We start from the raw sequence: 16,509 nt of genomic DNA on the forward strand, positions 1-16,509 counted from the left end.
TGGCAGATCTTGCAGAGCAATAGGTCCCAGGTCTAAACTTTGCTGAAGGTCCCTTTTTTGTAGCATTTTGATTCTTTGGTAGTAACACTGTTGTTTCTTCCATCACAGGGAAAGCTCCAGAGAGTGTTAATGTAAAGAACACCAGCCCTGCCCCCACCATGACATCCGGGAATGGCAACACAACTTCATCTGTAACTGCAAGTGTGCCTCAGAGCACAGAGAACAAACCCCCACAGGCGATTGTCAAACCACAGATCCTGACCCATGTCATTGAAGGGTTTGTCATACAGGAGGGGGCTGAACCTTTTCCAGTGAGTAGCTTCAAATTTCATCTTCACTGTGGGCTTCAATTTAAATTCATGAATGTAGACAGTTCTGTGGCTTTGTGTAGCTTCCACTTGTTCCAGTCTGCTGCACCCTGTCTTTGTCTGAATATTCCCAGTCTACAGGTTAAATAGCAGCTTAAGAGTTGTTTAACCAACTATCGACATTAATTCTGTTCCCTGCAGCAGTGTGAATGATTGAAAGTCTTCCAGCCTGTCATCATGTGTGTCATCTTACAAAATTTGTGTTGGCCAGGTTTGTTATTTGGTGTAATACAAGGCTTCCTGGTTTTCTTGCTACTAATTGCATTGTGGCTGACAGCGAGTTAGTAACAGAACTTGTAATTACGTTGGGAGCTGACTGTCCAGTCCAAGTCATCAGTAAAGTAATTGCAGAGCTGTAAGAAGTCATACAACTAGACTTAAGTGATGGGTGACAATTAAACAATCCCCAAAATTCCCAAACTGGAAACTGCAAAAACAGGCAGGATACAGATCTGACTTTGAACTGCTCATTAGATGGGACCCGAATTAAGCACCGTGGGAGTGCTGTATGTTTGTTGTTTAATGCGGAGTTTAGATTGTACAGGCTCTTGTGACACTACCAGTGTCCCCACCTCTGAGCCAGGAACCCCATGTTCAAGTCCCACCTGCTCCAGAGGTGTGTCAGATGTGAACAGGTCGATAAGGAAATATCAAGATTGTGTAGGCAGACTGCATGGGAAGTGACATAAACTGCTGCTCGACTGTTGCAAAAAGGGAGAGCTGGCTGATTAAAGCTCCATTTCCTTATTGCCTCACCTTCCCTGAGATTGGAGAACACTGCCTGGCATTGCAAAGCCAGTCTTGTCCCGGAGGATATTGGGATAAGTCTCCACTCCTGCCCCTAGCCCTTCTGGGTGAAGGAACAATCACGAACGGTTAAGCTCTTTCTGCTGGAACTCTGTCAAACTTACAGCAGGAAAACCCTTGGCACATCTACCCAACTGGTGAAGTGGGCTGAAGATGACTGCACCAGTGCTGCCAGTGGTCAGCAAAGAGGGTGCTGCCGCTGTCAGTGGCACCATCCATATTCCTGCTGCCTGAGTTGGGTCTCAAACCCATTGGAAATGACCCTGTCCCAAGGTTGGATTGACCAGTGCTTCCAATGGCACAGCCTAAGCATTCAATTCCGGTACATTTACCGGAGAGCCCTTGGTTTGGATTAATGTGGGAGGAGAGCGTGGGGTGGGTCCATTCAATGCTTATACCTGGCTCAGAATTTTTAAAATTCATTCACGGGATGTGGGCTAAGCCAGCAATTGGTTGCCCAGCCCTAACTGGTCAGAGGGCAGGTAAGAATCAACCGCGTTGCTGTGGCTCTGAAGTCAGGTGTGCACCAGACCAGGTAGGGTTGGCAGATTTCCTCTCTTGGTGGTGATGAACCAGATGGGTTTTCTTGACAATCAGCAACAGTTTCATGGTCATTCTTACACTCTCAATTGCCAAATTTTTATTGAACTCTAATTCTACTATCTGCCATGGTGAGATTTGAACCCAGGTCCCTAGACCCACACTGGGTCTCTGGTAGAAACCATCCCCTTCAATGTTAACAGGTTACATTTAAAATGAACTCCTTGTGTTTCTGGCTGTAAGTGTCTCTGTGTCTATCGTTTTTCTTTTGGTTGGGGGTGGGGGAGTGTCTCTGACTTGCAGTTTAAAATCGAAACAAGTAAAAGCTTTCAGGAGATTTTGCACTATTTACAATGACATTTTCGTGTCTGTACTTTTCTTCTCATCATGTTTCAACCACTTTTTGAATGATTTCCACAACCTTCTCTATCGACGCTCTCTTCATGGGCAATTTTTGTGAGTGTTCAATTTTCTATTTTACAATACTGTATAATGTTTTTTGTTTTCTTTTAAACAATGTTACCCTGGCAGTGTCCTGTCTTTTGGCTTCTTGCTCTGCTGCTACTCTCCCACCCCAAACTCTCCTCCACCCACCCACCCCAGCCCCAGTGTGTGTCACTGTGTAACCCGCTCTGAGATTAACGTGCATGTTTACGCCAGTTTTGCTTGCAGACCTGCCTGGGTGTAAGTAATGCATATTTCAATTTGATTTTTTTTAATTGTTCAGAGCCTATGAGAAATTGCCACATTTAGACAAAGGAACGGGGAGAGTCCATTTAGCCCTGGAGTTCATCCTTACGATCTCTCTAACCTTGTGCCTGGCCTGCTGTCTGACTTTGTACACCCAACCTGCCCCATGTTCCATAATATCTTTTACATATCAAAAATACATGAATTTGGAACTTCAGTGATTCAGTCTCAGTTGCCATTTATGGGAGACATCTCCAGACTTCTCCCACCTTTTTCTGTGTCAGTGTCTCTGAATTTAATTCCTCTTTGTAGATTCTACCCTTTCCAGGCGCACCAGGCGGGTGAGGTGGTCTCTTTCTCTTTTGACCCTGTCTACTTCTCCTCCAAAGATCTTGAACCCCTCGCCCCATGACCTCTGAATTCGAGAAAATAGACCCCTGGGGGCAGCTGGTATCACACGAGGGTGGCACGTGATTGTGTGTGCTGGTGAGCTAACAACACATTTCAGGAGAACAACGCGCAAGAAAGGAAAGGGATTCCCTGGTCTGTGTAGCGTTTCCACAGTTGCACTGCCTTGTGAGACACACTATGGAGACTTCCTTATTTTTCTCCCCCCCTGCCCCCCCTACCCCCAAACCATGTGATCTGCAGGAGCTAGTGGCACAGAAAGATGCAAACATGAACACTCGCAAGATCAAAAGAAGTGGGAGGAGAAAGAGCTACAAAGCTGTTTTTATTTCTGTAAAGCAGAAATCTAGCTGGTGTGAAAGCCCAACGAAAGGGAAGAACCAGCACTTGAATATGTTTGGTTAGAGTTTTCAGGGTAATGGTATCAAGGGGTTAAGCGGCTAATGCTGGGAAATGTTGAGTCCTAGATGGCCTGTGTTCTCATGTGGTGCAGGTTCAATGGACCAAAAGGCCTTCTCCAATGCTGTTTCGTTCTGAGATTCTGTGATACTTTGAGTTGATCCCAGTCTATGTCACACAACATCATTCTCAGAATGGTGCCACTGGGCAAGAGCTGGGAGAAATGAGTAAGAAGTACAGCTCTTGTCGGTTTTGGTTTAATGATCCTTCTTGGAGCATAGAACGATACAGCGCAGAGCAGGCCCTTCAGCCCTCGATGTTGCGCCGACCTGTGAACTAATCTAAGCCCCTCCCCCTACACTATCCCATCATTATCCATATGCTTGTCCAAGGACTGTTTAAATGCCCCTAATGTGGCTGAGTTAACTACATTGGCAGGCAGGGTGTTCCATGCCCTTACCACTCTCTGAGTAAAGAACCTGCCTCTGACATTTGTCTTAAATCTATCACCCCTCAATTTGTAGCTATGGCCCCTTGTACAAGCTGAAGTCATCATCCTCGGCAAAAGACTCTCACTGTCCACCCTACCCAATCCTCTGTGTGGAGAGGGTGACACTCCCTAAAGTCCACACTACACCATGTCAGCGCAGGCACAAAGTATAATCCACTTAGAGGTGAGTTACTCTGGGGAGGTTGGCACCTTTGGAACCCAATTCAAAAGAACGTGAATGCCCAGGCACTAGGAGGGGATAGGAAATAAGAACATAAATAGCAGCAGCTGGAGATGATTCAGCCTCTCAAACCCCCTTTTGCCATTCAATAACTTTGTGATAAAATCCGAACATTAGTTCCAATTTCCACCCTATCCCATATCCCTCAAATCATTTTTAATCCAACTCCCCAAAATAATCTATTAATCACTGTCTTGAATATAGTCAATGACTAAACATTTGCTGATCTTTGTGGCAGCAAATTCCAAAGAAAACCTCTAGAGACAGTCAAAAGAAATGAGTTAAGCAAAAAATATAAAGATTGGTGACTGAATGGACATGTAAGAGACATAATGGTCACAATTCATTAAAATCAATAGCAAATAAAATAGAGAGCCTTCTCTAAACTACATGGTCAGACTTGTAAATGTTTAAATAGCTTGTATCTGTTTCTAGTTTGGGTCAATCTAATGTTATTTCTGATGTTTGAAAACCCAGTTTTGTTTTGTCTGTGTCCACTCTGGTACAACAACAGATTTCCCCAATGACCAAGGTAAGGCATTGACTAATTAGTCTGACTAACATCAGTAACTCCCTCACTGTCCACATTGGCTCCGTTGTTCATTTGACTTCTTATTCTTTTGAAATGTCATTATATTAATTGTCTTCCTTTTGAATCATCATATTACTTGTGGGTTTTTTTCCTCATTCTGAGACGTGGGTGTCAGCGTTAAGGCCAGCAGTTCCTGTTAACCCCTGATTAGTTGATGTTTGGTAATAACTCTGTCTTATTGGCTGTGTCAGATGGTGGTTAAAGCAGAAACATGTTGGTTTGGACAGGAGTCACATAAAGACCAAAGCTATTTCATTTCCTTTTGAGGTTAGTCTAATACAGGGCCCTCCATCATTCTTCCCATTCAAATTAGCTGGCAGTTCTTCATGTCATAAAATACAGGCTGGGTTGGCACATTTTGTGTTGTTTCATTTAATTGTGTTTCTTTAAGAATAGCCAGATACTGAGCCTGATCATTTCCTCCAGTGTCAGTTCTAACTGCAAATTGACCTACAAATAGTGCAGCTGTGGATTTGGTTTAAACAATTTTTAAAAAAAACAGGAAAATAAAGAACTGTTTCTTTCACATTCAAATTTCCTATTTGGTCTCCACTATCGACCAAAAATCTGATGTCCTCATCCCCTTCCTTCCCCTCCTTTTCAAATGGTGATCCAGGTATGCAATCTTCTATAACTTCCCAAAGAAACCGAAAGGCCTGAGTTTATTCCGTCAGTGTAGCTACCTCAATTCCATCTGGATTTGACACCTGGCAACTTTCTGCAGGGTTGCATCTACTGACGTTGAAATGTTACCTACAAGAACAAGAGTTTTTAATTGCATTTGAGAAAGCTGACCTACCATTCAAATCAACTAGCAACCTTCTGAGAGAAGAGGGAGGCTGGATATGAAAGAATATGCTTTTCCTCTCCGTTCTACTGGTTGTTCTGAATGACACATTGAAGTTCATTTAGTAAGGGTTTGATCCACAAAGTAGGAAGGTTCCATATTTAGATACTCATCTGTAACACAAAAAGTGCTTGGATGAGCACATGAAATGGCCTAAGGGCCAAGTGCTGGAAAGGGGACTAGCGTAGGATAAGAGTTGTTTGTCATCAATGCAGACTCAGTGGGCCCTTCTGTAAAGTGTAATTGAGCCAGCTAATCTGTTAGCCTCAGCACCCCCGGGCTTCAGATGGAAGAATATCAGCACACACCTGCCCAGTGATAGTGTGGGGGTATTGGCCTTAATTGTGATACAGCCTGTGAAATCTGCTGCTAACATTTACTAATGACTGTGGTATCTCAGAAAGATCAGTCCTTTAAGAAAGGCCTACTGTCACAAATGCCCTCACTTGGAGAAGGGAGGGAATATAGAAGGAGTCTATGACTTAGTCACCCAGCATAAGATTGTTCATTGACTAATTGTCCAATAGCACTTCAGAATATTACTTCCAGAAATTTATAATCTGTTATTCATCAAGCTTGTACTAAATAATCTACGTGCAGGTTCCAGTTGTAGGAATATTGTAGTGTTCAAGCAGAATCGATCATTAGAGTAACTCTGGAGTTGTTGGCTGTTGCTTCCATTTAGTTATATTGATCACAGTCACCATTTAAGGAATGGCCTCCTGAGTGTTAACCTAATATTTGGCTGAGGATTTTCAGTGGTGACCTGTAAATTCCAGGCATGCCGAGTTCCTAATCTCGCTTGTATGCCAGGAAAGAACAGCTTTAACCAAACCTCCTGGTACTCGCTTTGATATGCAATAGCAGTAACTGAACGAAAAGTCCTAGAACTCCCTTTCTTTTTGGGATAAGATGATGTTTGGCACCGGGAGCACCGACCCACGGAAGCTGCATAGAATTGTTCTGGTTTTCCTGTTTTTCAGGTTGGCCGTTCTTCATTGCTGATTGAAAATCTGGCAAAACAAAAGCAGCAGCAGCAGGCATCCGTGCAGCCCACAGAGAAACTACCCCAGCTGAATAACGCAGACTCCGAGATGGATGACCTCAGCCAGCAAGGTTCATATTGAAAATGAGCAATTCCCTTCGTGTTTCCTGATATGTAGCAGGACCACTTGGTGAACTAAACCCTGGCACTGATCTTGATTTGCTCACTCTTAGGGAGAGTGTTCTTGCATTCATTTTATTTGTCGCTTCTGTTTGATTTTTCTAATGTCTAAGACTTAGAGAATGCCCTAGTTTTGTAGCTCTGCAACATCTGGACAGGCCTCTAGAAAAACCTTGTCACAATCTCTCACTCACTAGTATAAGGGACACTGATACTGCTCAGTTACAGTTCTCTGGATCTAATACATTGTAGCAGTTAAGTCAATCATGACCATTCTTGCTGTTTTTTTTTTGTTTTTAATTTGATTATTGCTACTTAGATCATTGTTTACCTAAACTTTCTGATAGATTTTTCAGGGCACTGAGATATGCCAGGGATAGGAGTCCTTTCATCAGTTTCCTGCTGATGTAATGCCCATATTCCCAGCTGGTAAATGTGGGGAACTCAGCTCATGGGGAATGTGACTGTGCTCGTGAAGCCATCCGGGCTTTGTGGAAAAAGTCAGCACATTCGTTATTGCAATCGAAATTCCTCCCACAAGAATTGGATTGACTGGTTCTCCTGGAGTGTTTTGGGAGTTGGAGGAAGAAGATAGTGCCCCTCGTACCAGAGGGTACCTGTCATTTATGCCCATATTTCAGGGTATGTGCCCGGGAGCCGTAGTGCCATCCAAGGGACCACCTGTGTGGGCAGACTTGCCGGTGGCAGCAAAAGCAATCACGTGCTGAATCCTTGCACAGAACTATAGCATTGTTATAGCACAGAAGCCATTTGGCCCAGCATGTCTTTGCTGGCTCTCTGAATGAACAATTCACTGAGCAGCACTCCCTTTTTCCTGGTTAACCCTGCACATTCACCTTTTACAGATAACAATCCAATACCCGCTTGAAAACCTCCAAATTGAACCTTCCTTCAACACCCTCTACCAGGCTGCACATTGCAGATCCTCTCCACTCACTGTTGAGAGAGTATCTCTTCCTTGCCATTGCTGCTTTTGTCTATCACTTCAAAAAGGATCAAATCTTTGACTCTTTCTAAACCACTTCTAACAGCAACATGAGTGGAGAACACAGATTTGCTACCCATGTCAAAATTGAGCTGAACTCCACAACCTCTAGTCCAACTGTTGCATCAACACACTACATGCTGAACCCCGAAACCGTGATCTTTTAAAAACCCAAGCTTCAAGTTAATGAAAATTACCACTTCTCTTTCAACATTTTTTTAGCTTTATTGATGTTGTGTGCTGTGCAGCTTTGGTCTTTTTTATTTTACTATTTTTTTTAAAAAAAAGGTGCCCCTCAGTGTTCATTAAATTTGATGTTTTTGAGTCTTTCTGGTGTGACCCGCAGAACACAAGTTGACACACGCTTTCTGACCAACAGCTTTATTCCTTTTGTCTTCTATTTAGTTATTTTTTTAAATTCATTCTGGAGATGTGGGCATTGCAGGCTGGACCAGCATTTATTCCCCATCCCTACTTGCCCTGGAGAAGATGATGGTGTTGAACTATAGGAACACTCACATTGCTGTCAGCCAGGAACCTCCAGGTCTTTATCCCAGTCACACTAATGGAATGGCTTTATATTTCCATGTCAGGATAGTGAGTGGCTTGGAGAGGAACTTGCAGATTGATAGTTTTACCCCAGTGAAGAGTACCCTTCCTCCATGTTCCTTAATATACTAGAGCTTTCAGTTTCGAGAAACCTATTTGATTGTAATTTGACCACAGAATGTAGAATATTCCCTGCACTGGATCATTTGGCTGTTGTGATCATCCAGTTAGGAGGGAGAAATGATTCATTTTCCTTTTCCCAGTCGTCTTAGTTGCAACAAAGTTTACATTTAAAAAGATGGCAGACATTGCCAGTTAAATGTCACTGTGTATATAGCTTACTGTAAGAAATGTGTCAGCCAGGTTCCTTATTTAAGAAACAAAGAACTAAAGATTTAAACAGTAAAAGCTTTTTGAAAAGTAACACACCCCTCAAGTCTGGGGAGAAAATAACAAAGCTCTGCTGTGTGTTTATTTTTTTTTAGGTAAATTGAAACAACGAAGTTTTTGAGAAGATCTGTAGCTCGGGTTGTGGATGAGGTTGCCTTGCTTGCCGAGCCGGTGAGTTTGGTTGTAGACGTTTTGTTACCCTGCTGGGTAACATCAGTGCACCTCCAGTGCAGCGTTGGTGTTCTGTCCCACTTGTTAGTTATAAGCCTGGCTTTGCTGGGGTGGTTGGAATTACTACCGGCTCCGTTTCTCACTGGTTTGTATATCGGGTACAGTTCTATGTGTGTGTGTGTTGTTGGAGTTCTGGTTGGAATGCCAGGCCTCCAGGAATTCCCTGGCATGTCTCTGTTTGGCTCGTGCTGTTATGGATGTGTTATCCCAGTTGCATTTGTGTTCCTCATTGTCCATGTGTATTGACAGGAGTGAGAATTGGTCATGTCTCTTGGTGGCTACTTGGTGCTTGTGTACCCTCATTGTCAGTTTTCTTCCAGTTTGGCCTGTGTGATGTTTCTCACAGACCTTGCATGGTATGTTGGATATTATGATCCTTTACATCCATCAGTAGCTGCTGCAGGGTGGTTGGTTTGTGGTCTCTGGGGTCTGAGTAGTCTTGTGGTCATCTCTGAGACTTCTCCTGATGTACAGTCGGTGATTGGTGTGTCCAGCCATGTTCTGGTCTGTTGCAGAGGTAACAGTAGATTGTTCTTTTTAGATATTCATTTATTTTAACAACTCTGTATAAGTGCAGCTGTTGTGCTTTGTGCAATTCCAGGTTGCTGCGGTGTGTTTGAATAATGTCCTGATGCAGTTCCATTTATGGGTGTTAGGGTGGTTGCTGGTGTAATTGAAGTATCTGGTCCATATGTGTGGTCTTTCTGTGTATGCTGGAGTTCCCCGTCGTTCTTGCGTTCTACCCTTGTGTCTAGGAATGGTAGTTGGTTATTGTTCTCTTCATCTTTTGTGAATTTTCTTAGTGAGGATGTTGATTCTGTGTCAGTGGGTTATTTCTAGTCTTGCGCGTTTGATAATCACAAAGGTGTCATCGACATAGCGGACCCAGGGTTTAGGTTGGATAGTGGGGAGTACTGTCCATTCTAACCATTGCATGACTGCTTCTGCTGTCATTCCTGATATTGGGGATCCCATTGGTGTTTCATTGATTTGTTTGAATGTACAGTCGTTGAAGGTGAAGTGGGTTGTGAGGTTCAGTTCCAGTAGTTTCAGGGTGCTATTCTTGTTGATGCTGTTAGTGTCATGGGGTGCCTGCCTTTCTGATTCATCTAGCAGTTTGGCAATTGTCTCTTTTGGCTCAGTCAATGTTTATGAATGTAAATGGTGCTGTTATGTCGAAGAATATCATTATCTCATCCTCTTCTATTCTGGCGTCCTTGACGATATTGAGGAATTCTTGGGAGGAGTCCATGGAATGGGTAGTGTTGTCAACTACGTACTTCAGTTTCTGTTAGAGATAGTAGGAACTGCTGATGCTGGAGTCTGAGATAACAAGATGTAGAGGTGGATGAACACAGCAAGCCAGGCCACATCAGAAGAGCAGGAAAGCTGATGTTTCAAGGACCCTTCTTCAGAAGAAGGGCCCAGACCTGAATTGTCAGCTTTCCTGCTCCTGCTGCCTGGCTTTTCAGCTTCTGTTGTAGTTCTTTGGCTTGTGTATACGTTGGTTTTACCTGGTGGTAGTGAGACAAAGAGTCTGAGGGGGACCCCTGGCTTGTGTACCTTGGGGAGTCTATAGCAGGTAAGGGATCCCATACCCACAACCAATAAAATTAATGTAATATACAACGTACCATGCAAAGACTGAGAAACGTTACATAGGCCAAACTGGAAGAAAACTGACAATGAGGATACACGAACACCAAGTAGCCACCAAGAGACATGACCAATTCTCACTGCTCTCAATACACATGGACAATGAGGGACCCAAATTTGACTGGGACAACACATCTGTAACAGCACGAGCCAAACAGAGACATGCCTGGAAATTCACGGGACCCTGGTATTCCAACCGGAACTCCATCAAAAACATGTTGAACTGGACCCAATATATAAACCGCTGATAAGTAGAACCGGCAGTGATGCCAACCACCCCGGGGAACCGAGGCACGTAAATAACAAGTGGGATAGAACACCAACACTATGTTGGAGATGCTCTGACGATGTTACCTGGCAGGGTGACCAAACGCCTGCAGTCAAACACACTGGCTCAGCGAGCAAGGCTACAGCCTGAAACACAGAATTATTCACAGTCTGGCTACAGACCAACATTGAGGACAAAGTCACTTTGCACTCAAGCTCATGGCACTGGGGTGTTTATCCCGGTTAAGTTACAGCTGGCTGAAGTTACTTTTCTGGAGACGTGTAGATTTCAAATTCTCCTTTTATGGTTCCTCCGCTTGTGATGAGATCTTCTGTTCAACTTTCCATTCACGTGCTTTGAGAGGGATTTCCAGGAGTGGGGAGAAGTCTTTCTCCTGAGGGAAGTTGTCTTGCTGTCTGTCTGTCTGACTGACTTTCAGTGTTTAAACTCATAGCTTTGTTATGCCAACAAACTGTCACATACTTTCTCTCAAAGTACAGTGGACTTATTGACTCCAGATGAGCACTTTGTGTTCTTTGCAAATGCCACATCTTTTTCCTACTGGTAGAGTGTTGCTTCCAAAAGGTCTGAGGAATAGAGATGTGTGTGCAGTCCATGACTTATTCTGTTAATATTTCAGATAACACATCCTCACAACAGTGTTTGTTTTGCATCTTTTTCCACGATCATTCTTGACCTTTTGTTCAGACTCAAAGGAAAAGGAAGAGGATGCTCTCAAACTGAAGTGTGAATTTTGCGGAAGGCTTGATTATGCTCATAAGTTTAAGGGATCAAAGCGATTCTGCTCCATGGCCTGTGCAAAGAGGTAAATTATCAGCAAAAGCTCAAAATAATCAAAACTTCATGTCGGTGATTGAGATTTACCTTTCCAGGATTGCAGCAGCATCTGTTCTAAACCTTAATTTGAAATTTGTGACCTGATGATCTCTCATTAAACCTCTCAGGAATTTCCATCCCTGGCTTGCTTAGTAATTTCCTGGCCAATGTGGTCAGTAATTCACCTCTGTAAACTTGCCATCTAAGACAGAGATGAGGAGGAATTGCTTCTCTTGTGGGGTGGTGCATCTGGGGAATTTTTTTAATCCTGGAGGGCTGTTGAGGCTGCGTATTTCATTTATTCTCGTTTCAGGCTGAAGCTCTGTTTAGCCACTGGGGATTCATTCCTGTAAAGGATCAGGGAAAAATTTTGGATAAATCCTGATGTTCTAATTGACAACATTGAATGCGATCCACTTTGTTCACAGGTACAATGTTGGCTGCAGTAAACGAGTGGGTCTCTTCAAACCCGATAAAAGCAAATATTTGCAGAAGAAGGAAGGAGGCAAATTAGGGCGAAGAGGGCCAAGGAAGAATAATTTGCACAATGCCAATAAAGAGCAACACAAGAAACAACCTAAGGTAAAGTCACAACATCATTCAGAATGCATTTGGTTTTGCATTATTAGTTGTATTTGATTTTCCTCTGAAGGAAGTCTGAGAACTTGGCCAGATGCACTGTTATGCATGGAGCAACAATACTGACCAGGTTCAATCTTCAATCTGTTATTGCATCATCTTCACAATCCAGTGGGCTGAATGGCCTACTTCCGCTCTTACATCCAGAGTGTTTACTAAACTAATCGCAATTTGGGAGAAATGCTGCAAATTATCTCAATGGAAGGTAAATAAAACCTCTGCATTTGCCTTCAAATGCGAAGCAACATCTCAAAATATTGGCTTAAATGTTTGAAGAGAAAAATTGAATACAAAAAAATGTAGATGTTAGCAGAGGTGATCAACGTGTGGCTCTTAAGCATCTTCTTAAGAGGAGAGGGAGGTGGAGAGGTAGATGTTCTTGGGTAGAAAATTCTGTGGTGTCAAGGACGCTGAAAGCACAGATACCTATGGTGAACCAAGCAGAGGAAAGGTTGGACAGCAGGTCAGAGTCAAGGTTTGGTTTAATTGGGGAAGGGAGTTGTAATGTTGCGGGAGGGATAGGCCTGGGAAGTGCAATGACGAGAATTTTAAATGGAGGCATTAGGAAACTGCACAGTGAAGGTCAGTAAAGACTGATGACCAGCAAGGAGCATGAACCAGCAGAATGTTAGATGAGTTTTATTATCTTATAATCTAAGACTGTAAGACTATAAGAAATAGGATCTCAAGTAAGCTAAGATAACAAGGTGTAGAGCTGGACGAATACAGCAGGCCAAGCAGCAGCATATGAACAGAAAAGCTGATGTTTCGGGCAAAGACCCTTCTTCAGAAATATTTGGTCACTTGAGCCTACTCTGCCATTCAATAGTATAACAAGAAGGTTATTAATATAAGTTTGTATCTCAAAATATACAGCAACCATTTTTGATCTGTGATTATGCATTTTACCCCAAGTTCAGATGTTTGTATCAAGTGTTTCAGACAGTTAGAGATGCTCCAAGAATAAAAAGTTATTTGATTGTTCGATGCAGAAATCGAGTTGAGAAGCTGCAGACCCAGATTGTGAACTCTGCTTTGGTCAGGACAGTGTTAAAGTCATTTTAGCAAAAAATTTCAATTAGTTATCAACAAGACAGAGCCAAGGAATAATTAAAGTGAAGCTGTACTGAATTGGCATTTGAATAGCCCTCTCCATGGTGCCTGATTGTGTTCAGACGCTGAGTTTTCCAGCTGGCCAGTTCACTCTGAATAGCAACATGAATGAGAAAAGCCCTAGAGATGGACACAATACACGCAGCTGATCAACATTTCTAGCCCAAGGATAGAGGGTAAAGAAGAATAACTTTGTTTAAACAAATAGAATACAACTGGTGAAGAATCAAAGACCTATCGACAAGAATATCATTCCAGTAAAAGGTATAAGTGCCGATTAAATTAATCTTGCCCCAAGGCCAGTGTTCTTTCAATGGGTTTGTGCACAATTGTACTCCCAAACCCCCTCTGGAGCTGCTCAACTCACCAATAAAAAACACTTTGTGCTAAAGTTGAGCAATTATTTGTACAAGCTGTGCCTTGCTACAAAAAAATGCATTCTGCGCACACCTTTACTGTAGTAAGATGTCCCATGGTGCACTGCAGGAGAGCCTTCAAACATATGCCATTTGGCATTGGGCGGAAACAAGAGTATTGGGTGTTTTATATGTTGAGCAGCACATTGGACTAACATGACGGCTGTGCTACGGTTTACGTTCACGTTAAAACCTGGAGGGTCACAATTTAGTTGTATGGTTTGAGATGCAAGTGGTCTCTATATACTCTGTGCTACAAGGGGATTTGCACTTTGAATGTTATTCGAGTGAGTCCGCACAGGACATATGAATATCTGTATTGGGTGGCAATGGGATCAGTCTTAGTGATGAAATACGCCCCACACGCACATAGATGGGGATCTTGTAGAACTGTATTGGGCGAGGGTTAAATGAAGAAAAGCGACTTTATATTTCCCTTTCAAGGCATACAAGAATCAGTCTGATGTGCAGCATCCACAGGAAATGTTCCCTCTGTAGTTCTGAGTTTAAACACATTATCATTTATGGATGGAGTTTGAATTTGGCATCATTTCCCACATACCATCTGATCCCGTGCATATTGTGTGAGCTCACATGTATTTCCTGTTTTTGTTCTTTGGAGCTTTGGAAGGATTGTGTACTTTGATTCCTGGGGATGAAAGATTGTTGCTGTTATTCATGAACAGGCATTTATATAGAGAAACTTTATTGACAGACCGTGCTTTCACAACGACGGACAGTTCGAAACTGCTAACACTGCCTTTTAAAAGAATGCACTCTTTTTAATTTGCTTTTGGATATGGTCACCACTGGGCCAACATTTTATCTTCCATTCCTAACCATCATTGAGGAGGTGTTGGTGAACTGCTGCCTTGAAACACTGCAGTCTGACTGGTGTGTAGTTGCACCCACAAAGTTGCTAAGTAGGAAGGTTCCAGGTTTTGATCCTGTGACTGATGTTTTTGAACATTTGGGCTATTCCTCTGCCACACCCATGATGTTTACTTCGCTTCCTAGCAGCCACCAGCCAATGTAGGGTTAAATCAGGAGGACTCAAGCAGAGGTTCAGATAACTCCAGCTATGAAGAACCGCTGTCACCGATCTCTGCCAGCTCCTCAACATCTCGGAGGCGCCAGAACGAACGAGAGTTGGATATTCATGATATGAGGGTGCGAGAGCCAATGGGAATTGGTCACCACTTCTTGCCCAATGACCCCACCAAGTGGAATGTGGAGGATGTCTGTGAGTTTATCCGTTCATTGCCAGGTAAAGACCTTTTAATTTCATCAAATCTATTTAGATTTTACTTGTTGGGATCAACTTAAGCGGTATTTGTATAACTCAAAGCATTAATCTGCTCCTGAAACTTGTAGCTACTACATATTCTTTGCTGTTTATGTGTGAATTCTGTTTCCTCTACCTACCCTTACTGTTAGGGTCTTTGGATCTTTACTAGGAGATCCTTTCGCCCCCATGGCTGTAATTCCCATAGAATGCGTGGCCTTTGCACAAGCTATCGATGCAACAAATGAGCTGATGGTGTAGAGGTTGTAACTGTATACATGTGTCTCAGTACCGAATGTTGTGGACTTTTGGAATGAGCAGGTTGTAGTGCCCTTAATGTCATTTTTAAATCCTGCTCTTTTAAGGGTGCTGACTTCTAAAGATGTACAAATCCCAGGAGTACCAGTCTCTCTCTCCTGGCTGATTTAGCTTTTCTTCAAATTTGTGCCTGGATAATGGCTACTGATAAGCATTGAAGATCATCTAATCCTGTTCTTTTCAGAGTCCACATCCAAACAATTCAGATGTGAGGAGGGAGTTTAATATTTCTCTCTTTGTAGCCATGAGACTAATTACATTAACACATTCTGTCTCTCCTATTCATCACATATCCTTTCTGCTTTGTAGGTTGTTCCCAAACATTCCCAAATATGGGAATAGATGAAAACCATTCTGTTCTATAAGTTTAGACTGCCATTCAATTTGATAATTGTTGACCTTAAGAAAAATCTTTGTAGTTTGGAATTTTTCAGTTGACCTAACCCCAACAGTTTTTTGGGGACAGGAAATGCTTCTTGGACATTCATCCTTAAATTGTCTGGTGTTAAGGTTCTGCCTTAAATATTACAAACGAAAGGGAATGTAATTCCAGTTGGTGGAACCTTTCCTCAAAATCATCTTGTCACTGAGGAGAATCTGCTCTGAGTCCCTTCCTGAGGTCAGTATTGCCATCCTGAGGACAGACTTTAGCATAGTGGCAATGTTACTAGTAATCCAGAGACCCCCAGCTAATGTTTTGGGATGAGTTCGAATCCCACCACAGTAGCTGATGGAATTTGAATTCTATTAGTAGATCCTGGTATATGAAGTTAGTCTCAGTAACAGTCACCATGAAATAATCATCAGTTGTGAAAAGCCCAACTCTGTCAATGAGTGCACTATAGTGGTGATGTTATTGGACTAATAATCCAGACATCCAAATGAGTTCAAACCCTACTTTGGGAGTTGGTGAATTTAAATTTGGTTAATAAATCTGGAATGTAAAAATTCAATTTAATAATGGTGACCATGTTGGGGGGAAAACCCCATCTAGTTCACTAATATCCTTTTAGGGAAGGAAGTCTACTCCCCAGTCTGGCCGATGTGATTCTCGACCCACAGTGATGTGGTTTACTTTTAAATGCCCTCTGAAATAGCCTTAGCAAGACACTGAATTTCAAAGGCAACAGCTGCTGGCCTTGCCCACGATGACCACGTCCAATGTAAGAGTAAAGTGTGGTGCCCAGAAATAGTCAGTTACTCCAGATGGCGTTGGATCAGAGCTTTATAAATCTCTGGCATAATGTTTGTTTC

General features: G+C 42.7%; 1 protein-coding gene and 1 long non-coding RNA gene across 17 annotated transcripts in view; one reads left to right on the forward strand and one right to left on the reverse strand.

The window, feature by feature from the left end:
• The window catches only part of LOC125466567 (polyhomeotic-like protein 2), a 271,012-nt gene that overhangs the window by 249,160 nt on the left and 5,343 nt on the right, over nucleotides 1-16,509 (forward strand). For 13 of the 16 annotated variants that reach the window (XM_048561185.2, XM_059638020.1, XM_048561186.2 and 10 more), the window contains 5 exons: nucleotides 109-311; nucleotides 6,366-6,498; nucleotides 11,356-11,473; nucleotides 11,913-12,066; nucleotides 14,670-14,919. In XM_048561185.2, the coding sequence (XP_048417142.1) occupies nucleotides 109-311; nucleotides 6,366-6,498; nucleotides 11,356-11,473; nucleotides 11,913-12,066; nucleotides 14,670-14,919 (858 nt within the window). The remainder of the gene's footprint in view (nucleotides 1-108; nucleotides 312-6,365; nucleotides 6,499-11,355; nucleotides 11,474-11,912; nucleotides 12,067-14,669; nucleotides 14,920-16,509) is intronic. The other 3 variants (XM_048561188.2, XM_048561190.2, XM_048561191.2) reach the window with 3 other exon arrangements.
• The window catches only part of LOC132206022 (uncharacterized), a 30,737-nt gene continuing 24,795 nt past the window's right edge, over nucleotides 10,568-16,509 (reverse strand). The window contains exon 3 of the long non-coding RNA XR_009442733.1: nucleotides 10,568-11,831. This is a non-coding gene — a long non-coding RNA (uncharacterized LOC132206022). The remainder of the gene's footprint in view (nucleotides 11,832-16,509) is intronic.

This window comes from Stegostoma tigrinum, chromosome 28, assembly GCF_030684315.1.
Source record: "Stegostoma tigrinum isolate sSteTig4 chromosome 28, sSteTig4.hap1, whole genome shotgun sequence".
In the NCBI taxonomy this organism is placed as follows: Eukaryota; Metazoa; Chordata; class Chondrichthyes; order Orectolobiformes; family Stegostomatidae; genus Stegostoma; species Stegostoma tigrinum.